The 16,811-nt window shown below is 41.4% G+C and overlaps 1 protein-coding gene across 1 annotated transcript in view; it reads right to left on the bottom strand.

Annotated features, from left to right (window-relative positions):
* Positions 1–16,811, bottom strand: part of RALB (RAS like proto-oncogene B) — a 43,681-nt gene that overhangs the window by 10,351 nt on the left and 16,519 nt on the right. Inside the window, exon 2 of the mRNA XM_003792640.3 lies at positions 8,238–8,403. Coding sequence (XP_003792688.1) covers positions 8,238–8,351 — 114 coding nt within the window. The 5' untranslated portion in view covers positions 8,352–8,403. The remainder of the gene's footprint in view (positions 1–8,237; positions 8,404–16,811) is intronic.

The following is a 16,811-nucleotide window of genomic DNA, read 5'->3' as shown; positions in this document are numbered from 1 at the left end:
CCCCCCCCCCCGAAATAGCAAAAAAAGTCAATGATCCAGTGAGGAAAAGTGGGCAATGGATACAGATTGGTGGTTGCTGAGGGCTGAGGTAATTTCTTAATATAAGACAAGAAGTTTGTCACATTGAATGACTCTTTCTTTCACATAAAATTTCTCTGTAGCATGCAATTTTACTCACAAAATTTCTTTCAAAATTCAAGTCAATCCTCTCAAATGCTATTGTAATATTTTAAATCCTTTGTTTTCAATTCCAAACTATTCATAGCCTCTTCACTAGGAATAGGTTCCATCTCAAGGAACTACTTTTTTTGCTCATCCATTAGAATCCAACCAATTCCTCATCTACTGAAGTTGTATCCTGAGACTGCAGCAATTCAGTCACATCTTCAAGCTCTGCTTCTAGTTCTAATTCTCCTGATACTCCACTGAAGTACTAATCCCCTCAAAATCTTTGATGAGGTAGGAATCGACTTCTTTCAAATTCTTGTTAACATTGCTATTTTGACATCCTCCCATGAACCACAAATCTTATTAATGGAATCTAGAATGAAACCTTCCCAGAAAATGTTCAGCTTACTTTACCCAAATCCATCTGAGGACTCACTATCAATGGCAGCTATATTCTTGTGAAATATATGCCTTAAATAATATGACTTGAAAGTCAAAATTGCTCCTTGATCATGGGCTGCAGAATAGATACTGTGTTAGCAGGCATTCGATGGAGATGTTCATTAACCTTGAACATCTCCATCACAGTTCTTGGGTGACCAGGGGCATTGTCAATGAACAGTTATATTTTGAAAGGAATCTTCTGAGCAGTAGGTCTCAACAGTCAGTGGGCTTAAAGTATTCAGTAAACCACACTGTAAACAGAAGCGCTGTTATTCAAGCTTTGGTCCTCCATTTATAGAGCATAGGCAGAGCAGATTTAGCACCACTCTTAAGGGCCCTAGAATTTTTGAAATGTTAAATGAGCTTTGGCTTCAAATTAAAGTCACCCCTACATTAGCCCCTAACAAGAGAATCAGCCTGCCCTTTGAAACTCTGAGGTCAGGCACTGACTTCCTCCTCTACAGCTCTGGAAGTCCTTACACAGCATCTTCTTCCAAAAGAAGGCTGTCACATCAAAAACCTGTTGTCACCTTTATCAATGATCTTAGCTAGATCTTTTGGATAACTTGACGCAGCTTCTACATTAGCACTTGCTATTTCATGTTGTACTTTTATGGAGATGGCTTCTTTCCTTAAACCTCATAAACCAATCTTTTCCAGCTTTAAACTTTTCTTCTGTAGCTTCCTCACCTCCCTCAGCCTTCACAGAATTGAAGAGTTTGGGCCTTGCTCTGGATCAAGCTTTGGCTTAAGGGAATGTTGTGGCTAGTTTGATTTTCTATCAGACCACTGACACTTTCTCCATATCAGCAATAAGCCTGCTTAGTTCAGGCGTCTTCAAACTACGGTCCGTGGGCCACATGCAGCCCGCCTAGGACATTTATCTGGCCCACTGGGTGTTTTTGCCGCCGCTGCCTGTCCTGCTTAGCAGCCAGTTCGTCCTGGGGCCTGCAGTCTGGCCCTCCAACGGTCTGAGGGACAGTGAACTGGCCCCCTGTTTAAAAAGTTTGAGGACCCCTGGTTTAGTTTCTTATCATTCATGTATTCACTGGAGTTAGCACTTTTAATTTCCTCTGAGAACTTTTTCTTTGCTTTCACAACTTGGCTAACTGGCTAACAAGGCCTAGGGTTCTATCTGGGCTTTCAACATCCCTTCCTTGCTAAGCTTAATCATTTCTAGCTTTTGACTTAAAATGAGAAACCTGCAACTCTCCCTTTCACCTGAACACTGAGAAGCCACTGCAAGGTTATTAACTGGTCTAACTTCAATATTGTTGTGTCTCAGGAAATAGGCCCAAGAGGGAGAGAGATGGGGGAAGGGGGACAGAGCCAGGGGACTGCCGGTCAGTGGAGTAGTCAAAACATACACCACGTGTATCAATTAAGTTCACCGTCTTATATGGGTGCGAGTCGTGGTACCCCAAAACAATTACAATAGTAACACCAAATATCACTGGTCACCATAACAGATATAATAATAATGAGAAAGCTTGAAATATTTTGAGAATTACCAAACTGTGACCCAGAGATAAGAAACGAGCACATGCTGTTGGAAAACCAGTGTCCACAGACTGGAAAACACAGGGTTGCCACAAACCTTCAATCTGTAAAAAAAGCACATTACCTGCGGTACATGAGAAAGTGAGACATGATGAAGTGAAGTATCCCTGTGCCATTTTTCACCTATTAGGCTAGAAAAAGCACAAAAGTCTAACATACTTTGGGGAAAGGTCTTCTGGCACACTGCCAGCGAGAGTAGAAAAAAGGATAATCCCTATGGAGAGGAATGGAAACATCTGGTAAAAGGAGAGAAGCACTTATCTCTGCTAATCTACAGAAACACCTGCATAAGAACATACAGGGTAATTCACTGTGTAACAGTTAAAGATTAAAAACTTCCCAAGTGCTCAACAGTAAGGACTCACATAACAGAATACCATGTAGCTAAATAAAAAGTGAGGCAGATACTTACAATCAGATATGTGGAGATCCCCAGAACATAATAGTCAACCTTTTGCACAAGTAGGAAGAGTGAAGTTTTATATATGTAACTTATACACACACATATATATCTTTATAGCTACATAGCATTTCTCTTTCCCTCTCTCTCTCTCTCTCTCTCTCTCCGTGTGTGTGTGTACATGCACATGTGTGTATATATTTGCCAAAAAGATGTCCTGGAAGAACAAACCAAGCAAATGTAAAGCTGAAGGAAAATGAAGAAAAACTGAAGGAAATGAATATAAATTAATATGAAATTGGTAATAAAACCACAAAGAAGAAGAATTTAATTAATTTAAGAAACTTCAGGACAGAGTACTTTGATGGAATGCATCTCACTTAGAAAGACTGAGGGTAGGCTCGGTGCCAGTAGCTCAGTGGGTAGGGTGATGGCCACACGCACTGGGGCTGGTAAGTTCGAACCCAGCTCAGGCCTGCTAAACAACAAAATAGTCAGGGTTGTGGTGGGCGCCTGTAGTCTCAGCTACTTGGGAGGCTGAGGCAAGAGAATTGCTTAAGCCGAAGAGCTGGAGGTTGCTGTGAGCTGTGACACCATCGCACTCTACTGAGGATGACACAGTGAGACACTGTCTCAAAAAAAAAAAAGACTGGGAACAAAGAAATCCTAAGGAATTCTGAACTTCCATTAGTCATTGTACCATTTAGTAACAATGATATTAATATTGCTAAGCTATTTTCTTTATATTAAATTATATATTAAGTAAGTAATCTTAATGATGCTAGCATTCAAGTTAGAAATTAAGAAATTCAGAAGAAGGACGGCACCTGTAGCTCAAGGAGTAGGGCACTGGCCCCATATACTGGAGGTGGTGGGTTTAAACTTGGCCCTGGCCAAAAAAAAAAGAAATTTAGAAGTAAATTAATGATGACCATGTACCATTAAAATTGAAATGATGCTAGTATAATTGGATATTCTCATGTAAAAGCATGAATTTAAATACCCCCCTTCATACTACATATAAAAATTAACTCAAAATGGATCAAGGATCTAAATGTAAATGCTAAAACCATCAAATCTTAGAAGAAACCGTAGGTACAAATCTTCATGACCTTAGATTTAACAATGGATTTTTAGATATGGCACCAAAAGCATAAGCTTGACAAAAGAAAAAAATATGTAAACTGGACTTCATAAAAAAATTTAAACTTTCAGGTTTTAAAGGACACCATCAAGAAAGTGAAAAGACAATCCAAAGATTATGGGAGGTAATATTCACAAATCATAACTAATGAGGGAATTGTAATATATAAAATCTAAAACGCAACAACAAATGACCCAACTCAACAAATAACCCAACTAAAAATTAGGCAAAGAATCTGAATAGATAATTCTCCAAAGAAGATACACGAATGGCCAATAAACACATGAAAAGACACCCATCATCACTGGTCATTAGAGAAATGCAAATCAAAATCACAATGAGATGCTACTTTGTGCCCACTAGGACGCTTATAATAAAAAACATGGACAATGACAGGTGTTGACAAGATGTGGAAAAAGTGGAACATACTGCTGTGGGGACTGTAAATGGTACGGCTCCTGTGGAAACCAGATCTGCAACTCCTTTACCATATGACCCAGCAATCCCACACCTGGGTATATACCCAAGAGAGTTTAAGACACGTGTCTACACATCTACACAAACTCTTGTACATAACTATTCATGGCAACATTATTATAATAGCCAAAAAGCAGAAACAACCCAAAAGTCCATCAGTCGGTAGATGGAAAATCGTAATGTGCCGTATCCAGACAGTGGAATTATCATTCAGTCACAAAAAGGAATGAAGTGCTGATTCATGCTCCAACATGGATGAAGCTTAACAGGCCATCAGAAGTAAAAGAAACCAGGCACAAAAGGTCACGGATCATAGCCACCTATTTATAAGAGAAATCCAGAACAGACAAATCCGTGAAGACAGGGAGTAGACGAGTAGTTAGTTGCTCAGGCTGGGGAAAGCAGGAAGGGGAAAGTGACCACTATGCTCCGACATGGATGGACTTTCCAAGCATTATGCTACGCAAAAGATGCCAGACAAAAAGGCCACATACGGTATGATTCCAATTATACCAAATGTCCAGAGGAGGCAAACCCACAGAGTCAGAAAGAGACAGCCAGAGGCCAGGGGTGGGACAGGGGTAAGTATGGGGAAGGCTGCTAACATTCAGGGTTTGGGGTTTTGTTGAGTGATAATGATCTAAAATTAGATAATGATGAAAACTGCCCAGCTGTATGAATATATTAAAAAAACACATTAAATTGTATAGTTTAAAAGAGTGAATTTCATGGTATGTGAATTATATCTTATAAAAGCCGTAACTTAAATTTTCTTTTCTTTCTTTTTGAGACAGAGTCTCAATTTGTTGCCCTGGGTAGAATGCTTTTACATGAGAATATCCAATTATACTAGTATCATTTCAATTTAATGGTACATGGTCATCATTAATTTACATCTAAATTTCTTTCACTATTTCTTCAATACTTCCAGTACTCAAATGTGTAAGTCAGCCCATGAGAAACACAGGGTAAGTCAAGCACAGCTTTCCCGGGTCTCTACAGAGAAACACGGAGGAAGAGAAAACCTCACGACCTTTCTGCATGCATCTTTCCCCCTTCTCGCTTGTCATACACACACACACACACATACATACTTAACAAAAACGAAACCCCAGACTAGGTTCTCCTGGTCTTCTATGCTATCAGCAGCAGTGCTGAGTAGAGTGGATCCTACTCTCAAAGTAAACAGATTTGGGCTGGATCTGAACTTGCTCTTAGACTGGACATCCTGGAGTCTCTCAATCACCTACACTGAATGCAGGGAAATCTTCCCTCCTCTGATCTGCCACGGCTCTGCCTCTAATACCTACCGGGTTTCTCAAAAGTGGCAGTTCTGATTATTTTGTACTGGCTAATTCTTTGCTGGGAAGCAGGAGTGTCCCGTGCATCCTAGGATGTTCAGCAGCATCCTTGGCCTCTACTCACTAGACACTCACCCCAGCTGTGACGGTCTCTGGGCTTTGCCCAATATGCCTTGGGGAGACAAAATCCTCCTTCCCACCCATTAACAACTACTTCTCTAATCCTATCTCCCTAATCAAATTCCCCTCTTTTCACCAACCTCCATTATGGGAGGGAAAAAAAACTTTTGGTAAAGCAAATTACAAGTTTTTAAGTAAAAACAAACAAGACTCTCAAAGCAGACTTCTCAACTTGCCTCTCTTTTATACAAAAATGCTTTGTGTAAATTCTGCAGCAGATCCTATGAAATCTACCCATTTTGGCCCCTGGGATAAGATAAAGTAAAGCAGGCATCAAACACCAAAGTTTGTTATAAAACGTGGGGGGGTGGTTTCTCAGGAGGAGATCCAGGTTTTGGTCATTTGGGGGGCGCCTCCTTAAGAATATAAAATTACACACATAGAACTGAATACAAAAATAACTATCTAGAATTGGAAAAGAAATCATAATCCATTATAAAGGCTTAAAGACAAATACTAAGGCAAACACAACCCTGACCCCGGACCCTTAGGGAGGGGAATATGCCAACGATGAAGGGAGTATCCCCCGACTCTATTTCATCATCTCAGACTGGCACCAGCAGCATGCCGCTATGGTGTAAACTGTGGAGAGGGCCATGCAGCAGGGAACTGTAGGAAGCCTTTACAGAGACGCTGAAGGCCTAGTAAGTCCCCCACTCACAAGGAACTGAATGCTGCCAACAGTCAGTAAGTTTGGAAGAGGAAGCTGAGCCTCAGATGAGGTCCCAGCCCCTATACACCTTGATTAGAGCCTTGCAGGACTCTGCGCAGAGGACCCAAATAAGCCACATTCTAATCCCTAATCCATGGAAATTATGAGACAATAAATATATGTTGTTTCAACCTGCTAAATTGGTGATTATTTGTCACACAGCAATAAAAACTAATACAAATAGCACTGACATCACAAAATATAGCAAAATAATGCAATATTTCCACTAATTGAAACTGCCTGACATACCTCTAGAATACCTTCTACTTTTTGTTTGCTATATATTCTTTTATCATATGCCAATGATTATGAAATACTTCTAATGGAGAATAAAAAAATAATTTCCTCCAGCATGGTTAATTAAAAACCTCCCCTGTATTCATAGTTCAAACAATTTTTTAGCTTCACAACTACACGACATTACCAGTAATGAAAGTTTTAAGACTACTGTCAAAATTTAGGAAACCTCTAAAGCTTCTCTGTTACTTTGCTATAAGAAGCTGTAATAGCTGGAAGAACTTTCTGGAGGACTTTCTAGCACCACATGTTTTGACCTTTGTTTCTCCACCATCCACACATGTACAATGCCAGCTGCCATAGGACACATTCATATGGGGATCCCCCCAGCCCTGCACCTCAAATCACAATGCTCTGAGTCAGCACCGTGGGCAGGAGAATCCCTACAGCTAGCAGTAACTCAACCACATGCTAAGTGACTCCAAACCACACAAACATAACTTCCCTCAGTGAGATGGGGAAAATGCCTGTGGCCACTCCACTTGCACCCAACATAGGGAAGCAAGATAAAAGGAATGTTTAATGAAAGGAAGCCAATACATGGCACAGTATTGGTTAACTGTGGTTGTCACACCTTCCTTTTATAAATTTCATAAAACTGTGAGGATGCAATGTAAGGGAGAGGCTCTGAGATTTCAGCTCCTCCCTGAACACTCTCCCTGCCTGTACTGCAGTCATCCCTTGGTATCCCCAAGGGATTGGTTCTAGGAACCCCACGGACAACAAAATTTGGGATGTTCAAGTCCTTACATAAATGGCATAATATTCGCATATAACTCCTATATACTTTAAATCATCTCTAGATTACTTAAAAATACCCAGTATGATGCAAATGCTATGTAAATAGTTTTTATACCCTTTTTTTTTTTTTTTGCAGTTTTTGGCCAGGGTCAGGTTTGAACCCACCACCCCCAGCATATGGGGCTGATGCCCACTCCTTGTTGTTGTCAGAACCCACAGATACAGAGGTCTGACCATACCAGCAAATGGCTATCAAGCAGGGGCTCTGGCTGCTAGGAATCCAGGCTGTGTTACTGAAATGGACTCAATACTAGTCACTCTACCCACATTAAGTGATGCAAATTTTGGGAAAGGATAATACAACCTTTCTTTATCTTGCTGCATGGGAGAACTAGGGAGAACTTGATGTCCATCACTTGGGAAAAAATGATTAAGTTCCTGTGACAATTTAGCTTCCCTTTCACTCTCTCCAAACCGATTAGTCACAACACTGAATACCTGACATGTTCTTTAGCCCACTCTCTACCACTTCCCCCACCCAGATAGAAAACAAAGCTTGAAATTTAACAATGGAATTAATGTGGGCAGAGACCCCTAAATCCCTGCCAGAGTTGAGATCACTTACCTAAAATTAGCAATCTAGATCTTATGCTGGTTAGACCTCCCTAGAAAGCTGTTCAGAAACGACCTTAGCTCAGATTTTCTCAATGAAGCCCTACACATAGGGGAGATGGGGAGAGTAACACAGCTGGCGTAGGGACTCTGCTATGACAGATGCCAACACAAAGGCAGTCTGGGCCTGGCACGTCTTACCTCGTCATACATGAACTGAAGAGTCAGCGCCGACTTGCCAACCCCTCCACTGCCAACCATGATCACCTTGTGGAGGGCCAAAGAGCTCTGGCCCTTACTCTTGTTCGCAGCCATCCTGCTGGTTTTCCGAGGTTGCAACACACAGAGAGAAGCCCCAGTTGAAGAGCTGCTGACGACAAAGACAAAGACTTAGACACACTTTGTTTTCTATCCAGTTGAAATCAAATGTCTTCATGCCCTCCAGAAAAGCCTAACCCAGACAACATTCCAACAGAGAAGCGATCGTCTAGGCTCTGGGCAGAGATAAAACCCTCCAACAACCCTGGATGTCATTTACTCAGCAGAGCCATGGCCAGAGCAAAGACAAGTCAAGAGAGAAGAAACAGGAGCACACATTCCACACCTGTGTCACTAGGACGCTGTCACTAAAAATCACTGCTCCCTCAATAGGACTTTACTGAGGCACAATGACCAGCCCACTCCAAGTCTGTTTCCTTTCCCCGAGTCATCTGGTCCCACCGTGAACAGCTTGGGGACCTCAGCGTTGCTCCAGCTCTTTATTCTCTCTCTTCTCCTTGCCCTTGTATCCTCCACTTCCCGACACACCCCACATACACACGCACTCACAGTCACACAGCCCTCCGCTGGATTAAGGAGCTGAGCTGAAAGATAAGGTCTCTGCATGACACATGACAGTTAAAAGAAGAAGAAATCAGTTGTTCACTCCGGGTTTATTTAAAGGAGCTTACTAAAACCAGTTAAGCTTTTCTAAAGTAACGATCTATTGGTCAAAATCCATTTACTCTTATCAGAAGTAACATGAAACAAGAGGAGCAACCCTGGCATCGTGGGAAGACAAAGCACGTCAAGGAAGGAAATTTAACAGGTACCTGGAAGCTATTGCGACCTAAGTGCCAATCTTTATTTTAACCAATTTGTATGGGAAAATCTTTATTTCACATATAATCACAGCAAAGGAGAAGGACAGGACTTGAGCATCTGGTGGGTCTGTCTGGTTCTGCTGTTCGTGAGCTGGTTGACCTGGACCTAGTTATTCAATTTCTCCCCAAACTAGTTTTCTTGCCAGCAAACAAGTAAACCACCTACCTGGCAGGACTGTCCCAGGAGTAAATGAGATAACATATGTGAAAGGTCTAACCAGTGCCCAACACAGTTGGAAATTAATAAACATTGGTTTCCTTCCTATCTAATTTTAAGGGAAAGGTTTTTCTAATTATAACATGATAAGCTTCTAGTTCCATTACTGATGACAAGATAACTTGAAAATATCGCTAATAGAAACATAAATACATACATACAACATATACATCTTTGGGTAAAATAAAACAAGCTCACTTTAACTCAGTGCCTCCCATTCCTGGCTATACAAAAGCATCTCTGGGGAGCCTAAGGAACACCCCAGAGATTCTGATGGAAATGGTCTGGGATGCATCCTGGACGTGGAAATTCTAGATTCCCAGGAGATGATAATGGGCACCCAAGGCTGAGAGCTGCTCTTAAATGTACAGCTGAGCTCAAAAGAAAGTAAGAAATCCCCCTCCTGGGGAGAGGGGATAGAACCCAGGCAGTAAGAGCCTCAGTTCCTACAGTCCTGGATGATTACTGTTTTAGGATTCACACACACAAAGGGCTAAGAGATGAGACATCTGCACAGGTGAGTCAAGACTGAGACATCTTCTCAATAGAGAACTGAGAAGTCAAGACATTTAGAAAAACATCCATCCACTAACAGAGGACAAGGACAAGGAATTTTATCTGCCTGGACTCTTGCTGAAGGTTGTCATCCCTAAAATCTGTAACCACACACTTCTCTAACACCACCACTAAGTCACACGAAAAGTAGTCCCAGCCAGTCACAAAGTGCTGGAGCCCCAGACAGAGTGCTAAACAAAATCTTCTGCAATAAGACTGCAGAGGAGCTATAGCAAAAGCCCACAATTCCAACTCAAGAAACCCACAAGAGGGCTCAGCGCCCATAGCACAGTGGTTACAGCGCCAGCCACATACACTGAGGCTGGTGGGTAAACCCAGCCAGGCCAGCTAAAGCAATAATGACAACTGCAACAACAACAAAAACAAAAACAGCCAGGTGTTATGGTGGGTGTCTGTAGTCCCAGCTACTTGGGAGGCCAAGGCAAGAGAATCGCATAAGCCCAAGAGTTGGAGGTTGCTGTGAGCTGTGATGCCGTAGCACTCTACTAAGGGTGACATATTGTGACTCTGTCTAAAAAAAAAAAAAGAAAAAGAAACACACAAGAAGATCACCATTCACAAGAGTCAACAGGCATAACAAGCAGACCATCTCAGACAGATACTATAAAAAGTATTATTTGATCAATTTTAACAAAGAGCAAAATGTAAAAAAAAAAAAAAAATGACATTATCAAGAGACCAGATGGAGTTGAACAAGAACCACTCTGAATGCCTAAAGCATTTTTTAAGTATTTAAAATGAAAAGCATGAAGCTCAGTAGCAAATTCACAAAATACACAACTATCTTTTTTAAAAGAAAAGCACCTATGATCCTGCCACCCAGAGATATTTACTATTAAAAGTGTATTTTCTCCTAGAATTTTGATCTCTATATGCCCACTTTTAAAACCCATTTGAGATTGTATTTATGTAGCTTTGCAAGTTATTTTTCGTGCATTTTATTCAACTGTCTTGTGAAACAGCGCATTGAACTTCCATAATTAAGCCCTTTCTCACTCATCATGTAAGTGAATGGCCTTGGCTGCTGGACTCAGACGGCACACCTGCTTCTCCCCTCTTACACTGACAGTTTACCTGCCTACACCAGGCGCTCCCTACACTCCCCTTTGCTAATTACATGCTTTTTAATAAGTTAGCTAAGCAATTAGCTAGATAATTAAGCACATTTGAATTATGACTAAAATAGAATAAACGGGATAAGGGGCAGCCCTTCCCAAAAGGCTGCAGTTGAGGAATGTGAAACTATTTCTGGCCTCATTTCTGGTCCACACTGTTTCCTATAGAGCTGAGGTTGAGGCTGCAAACTCCAGATCATCAGCCTCACACACAATTTCTCTGAATTTTTCATTATAGTTGTCTGAAAATAAATAAATATTTTTCTAGGATGGGGGGGAGAGCCTTTAAAATACATGTAGATATCTAACTCTAAACTTCTATTTTCAAAAACAAAATCAATTTCTCTAGGATAAACAATAATAAGTGAATTGAAAACTATTCAAGAAATCCACGGATATTTCCCAAAACTTCTGTGCTAAAAGCTCAAAAACCGAAATGACCATGGTGGGTATTTCCAGGGTACATCACTACTTCTGCCAACTTGGCGTGATAAAGGAAAGGACAGAAGAAGGACAGAGGCGCCACCCATGTGTCCCTCACTGAACCAATCCCGGAATGGCCATCTCCAGATTCCTAGTAGTAAAGGTAAGATACTTAACTTTAAGCCACAGATAGCGCATGTATTATGGTTCTTGGTTTCACTTGTACTAAAAGCATTCCAGAAACATGGTCTTTGTCCTCAAGAAACTCTTAAGTCTGGTAGTCCAGACAGATTAGTAAGTAAATGATTACACTATAGGGTGGTGAACGCTACGGCCAAAGTATACAAGAGGTGCTCTGGGAACGCAGAAGAGAGATATCTAAATCACGCTAGAAGGTCAGGGGAAATTTCCTGGAGGGAGCAACTCATGAAAACGAAGATCTGAAGGAACTAACAAAATAGAAAGGAGAAATACCAGGAAAGAAAAAAAATATTAGTGAAGTTAAAGAAGTCCATGTTAATGATTTTTTTTTTTTGAGACTGAGTCTCAAGCTGTCACTGTGGTGTCACAGCTCACAGCAACCTCCAACTCCTGGGCTCAAGCGATTCTCCTGCCTCCACCTCCCACATAGCTGGGACTACAGGCATCCACCACAACACCCAACTATTTTTTGGTTGCAGCCATCATTGCTGTTTGGCATGGTTGGACTGGATTCGAACCCGCCAGCTCAGGTGTATGTGGCTGGCACCTTAGCCACTTGAGCCACAGGCGCCAAGCCGCACCCAGTTTTTTTTTTTTTGCAGTTGTCATTGTTGCTTAGCTGGCCCAGGCCAGGCTTGAACCCGCCACCTTTGGTGTATGTGGCTGGTGCTATAACCACTATGCTACAGGCGCTAAGCCCATGTTAATGATTTAATGTTTATAATAGATAGGGTGAGCCAATAATTGTGTTCTTAAAAATATATTTAGGTATCCTTTTCTCCAACAATTTATTTTGAAAAAATTTACTCACAAAAGAAAAAACTGGGCGGCATGTGTGGCTCAAAGGAGTAGGGTGCCAGCCCCATATGCCGGAGGTGGCGGGTTCAAACCCAGCCCCGGCCAAAAACTGCAAAAAAAAAAGTTGAAAAAACTGTACTGTGAAACCATATACTCACTACCCGATTCTACAATTAACATTTTACTCCATTTGCCTATCACAAACCCATGCATCTGGTATCCCTCTACCCCTCAATGCATCTTATTTTTTATGCATTTCAGTGAAAACTGCTGATATTAGGAAAATTCATCCCTAGTATGAAGCATAGACATCCATTTTTTCCAAAGTAATTAGATTTCCCCCACTGAATTTGCTAACAATTTCAGAACTATATCTAAAGCAGCAGTCCCAGCTATATCTAAACTATATCTAAACAGCAGTCCCAGCTGCTTACAGACCTCCTAATCTACTTTGTGAACTATTATCCTTGGGTTCACAGCCCATTCATAACAGCCATAACAGACCTTCCAACAATGGGAATTTCTGCCTAGAATATCCAGTCCTGGCTTGTTTTTCACCTTAGAGTTAACACGTCTTTCACAGAAGACTCTAGAAAACCTATCAGTGCATAGGTGTCTGCTATGGACTGAACTATACTCCTCCCTCCCAAATCTGTATGTTGAAGCCCTAACCCCCCCAGGGACTATATTGGAGAAAGGGGCCAGAAGGAGGTGATTACAGTTACATGAAGTCATGGGGTAGAGTCCTGATCCTGTAACTGGTACACTTCTGAGAAGTGGAAGAGACACCTGAGCTCCTTCCACCACGTGGGGATGCAGCAAAAAGGTGGCTGTCAGCAAGGTGGGAACACAGCCCTCGCCAGAACCCAAACAAACTGGCACCCTATCTCAAACTTTCAGCCTCCAGAACTGTGAGAAAATAAAGTTTTGATGTTTAAGCCATCCAGTCTTTGGTATTTTGTTATGGCAGCCTAAGCTAAGACAACATCCTTCAGTATGTCTCTACCCTTTGACACCAAAGCTCTGTAGTTTGATTCATTTTTATTCAAAAAACATTTAGGCTAGGCCAGGTGCAGTGGGTCACATCTGTAATCCTAGCACTCTGGGAGGACAATGTGGGAGGATAGCTTGAGCTCAGGAGTTCAAGACCAGCCTGAGCAAGACTCCGTCTCTACTAAAAATAGAAAAATTAGCTGGGCACTGTGGAGGGCAACTATAGTCCCAGCTACTTGAGAGGCTGAGGCAGGAGGAGCCCAGGAGATTGAGACTGCTGTCAGCTGAGCTGATGCCACAGCAGTCTAGCCTGGGAAACAGACTGAGATTCTATCTCAAAAAAAAAAAAAAAAAAATTAGGCTTTATGCCAAGCTTTAAATCACTTCTCTTAAAAAATTCAGTCAAGGACAATTGTAAGAGGGACTTTACCTAACAAACAAACAAACACAATCAGTGTAACTTGGTTTTTTGTGCCCTCACTGATTCCCCAACAATAATAAATAAATAAATAAATAAAAGAAAAATTCAGTCGAGGAAAGACTTATGTAAATAAGGCATTCGTAATACAATTTCCCGTATACAATGATAAAGATGGTACAAGATGTACTAGAAAAAATAATGAACTCCAGGAAAAGAGAATCAGAAAACTCCAGAGCTGAGTAAGAGTCCACTCTGGACAAGGGAGTGAGAGGCGAGTGTCCAGCACAGCAGAGAGCACGTGCCAGGCAGCAAAGCCAGAAGACATCACAGCAGGAACCACAGGACACTGAGGCATTTGAGGGGGAAGTGACTGGGTGATGGGGCTCAAAAGAAAGCTGACTACGAATGGGCCTAAAATGCCATCATCAGAGACTTTGTTTCATCTTAGTAAAAATGGGAAGCCACTGCAAGGTGAGTCTTCCAGCTTAATTTAGCTTGAAAGGCACTGAATCCACAAGGATAAACACATACCCTCTGGTATAGAAAAACAAGGCATTCCAAACAAAGATTTCATTTAGATGGCTTCTGGGTGGAGGGAGGAAGAAAGCTGGGAAATGGTTTGTCTATGTAATGTTCTATGATAAATATTACTGATAGATAAGGCTTTCTGTCACTTAGCATAAAGCCAAATATCAGAACACACATCCACTGAGAAGTAAAATGTATTTTGAAAACAAATAACAGTGTATAAAGCCATGCAAGTGTGTGTTAGGTGGAAGGCACGGTTTCTAGTGAACTTTAGTCCCATAGGCTAATACAGTCATTAGCCTTTTTTAAACTTAAGGAAGAAATGGGTTGGTAAGTAGAGTCCAAATGTCACCTTGCCTGTATCACAGGGTCATCATGAATATCATATGAGAAACTGAAAACCTGGGGGAAATGTAACTTCCCAGTGCTCCTCATAATGAATGGTCAATGCCCTGGGCAATACAGGACACAAAAGCGTATCACAAACTGTCAAGTACTATACACCTGCAAAGAACTGTACTTAGCACTTTCTCTCCAAACGGTATGAGCTGCAGGTGGTCTGGATGTTACTAACAGGTCATAATCATAATATTTGAGCCTCTCCCAAAATTATCCATGTTTTGAATCCTCTAAATATCAAAAGAAAGATACAATCCTAAATCTGGGATGATTTAAGCACCAAAATAATTAAAAACAATATTGAAAACAGACTATTGAAAAATCCACACCTATAATAAGTATTAAACAAACAAGGGAGAAAGGAGGGCTCTTGCTTACAGCAGCAGAACACTGAGGGCAGACTGGTAAATGTGGACAGGGCACTTGAATGGGGGGGAAAAAATCAGCATTTTGCAACTATCACAGTAAAGACTGGTTCAGGCAAGACCATGAGTGGATGCTGAATCTAAAGAGGGGATCTGGATGAGAAACAGGACATCTGCGTGATCTTAAAGTGTCCCCCACAGACTACTTATAACTTGCAAGGGAGAAAAAAGTATGGTGTGGCAAAATCAGGTAATATTTTGATGAAATGATCAAAATTAACATTACCAAGGAGAGGCAGATGAATGTATTATGTGCCTCCAGATACAATGTCCTGAGGACATTTAACCAAGAGGACACACCAGACAAATCCTACTAAAGGGGAAAGAGTAGGCAGCATTCTTTTAAAATGTCAATGACAGAAGATTTCGATGGTAGTGAAAACTTAAGGAAACCCAAGAGACTGACAGATGTAATACGTGATCCTAAATTTGATCCTGACAAACTTGGAATACAGATGTAGATTCAAGATTCAAGTACTATACATACCAATGTTAAAATTTACTGAGGTTGATAACTGGACTGCTGTCACATAAGAGAGTCTCTTTATCTTTAGGAAACACCCAGTGATGTATTTAGAGGTAAAAGGCCTTGATTTATGCAGCTTACCCTCAACAGTCCAGGGGAAAAAAAATCCTCCAGGTGATTGTTAAAGCACATTAAAGGTGATTTACAGGGTTTGGATGACAAATTACCTTTTAAAATCCCTTGCCAAGGAGAGGCCAGACTCTGCTACTATTTGTTCTTTGTTTCTGCTTTCTCCAGCCCTTTTCTGTCTATAAAACCAGCCTCCACTGTTCAACTCTTTGAAACACATATTCTATTTTATGGAATGAAGTATTCCCTGATTCTGGAATCATGAAAAGTTAATTCAGATCTTTAAATTTGTTGTAATTTGGGGGCCCGTAGGCATTTTCCACAACATGCAGATACCAAGGGCCTGGAGAAAGAGATTTTAAGAGGACACCAGGGGAGACATACTCACCCAGGCCGCTCATAAAATTGAAGTATCCTGGCTAATATGGTAAGTTTTCCTTTTAGCAAGGTGTGGGAAATCCCCCAGGTGTGTCTTTGCCCCGCTATGATGTTACACATGTGGTTCTACAAAGGTTCAAGGAACCATCATTGCTTTGCCGGGTGAAGCAACACCACAGTACAGGAGAGGGAGCACTTATTAAACAATTACCATCAATTATTTTCAGTTCAATAATACCTCACATGATAACTATATTGGTAAACTATAATAGCAGGCTATGAATTTAGGCATGAGGGAAGGAGGATAACAAGGAAAATTTAGGTTTACTTACTTTAAAAATTATAGGAGGCCATTGTTTTGGACTAAGCTCCTGCACTAAGCCACAACAGACCACTAAGCCACAACAGTGAAAATCAAAATGGAGGCTCGGCGCCTGTGGCTCAAGCGGCTAGGGCGCCAGCCACATGCACCTAAGGTGGCGGGTTCGAATCCCCAGCCCGGGCCCGCCAAACAACAATGATGGCTGCAACCAAAAAATGGCCGGGCGTTGTGGCGGGCGCCTG

The sequence above is a fragment of the Otolemur garnettii genome, unplaced genomic scaffold (genome assembly GCF_000181295.1).
Source record: "Otolemur garnettii isolate 467f Iridium unplaced genomic scaffold, OtoGar3 scaffold00059, whole genome shotgun sequence".
Classification (NCBI taxonomy): Eukaryota; Metazoa; Chordata; class Mammalia; order Primates; family Galagidae; genus Otolemur; species Otolemur garnettii.
Note: the sequence above shows the minus strand (reverse complement) of the source record. Positions and strands in the feature narration are given on the sequence as shown.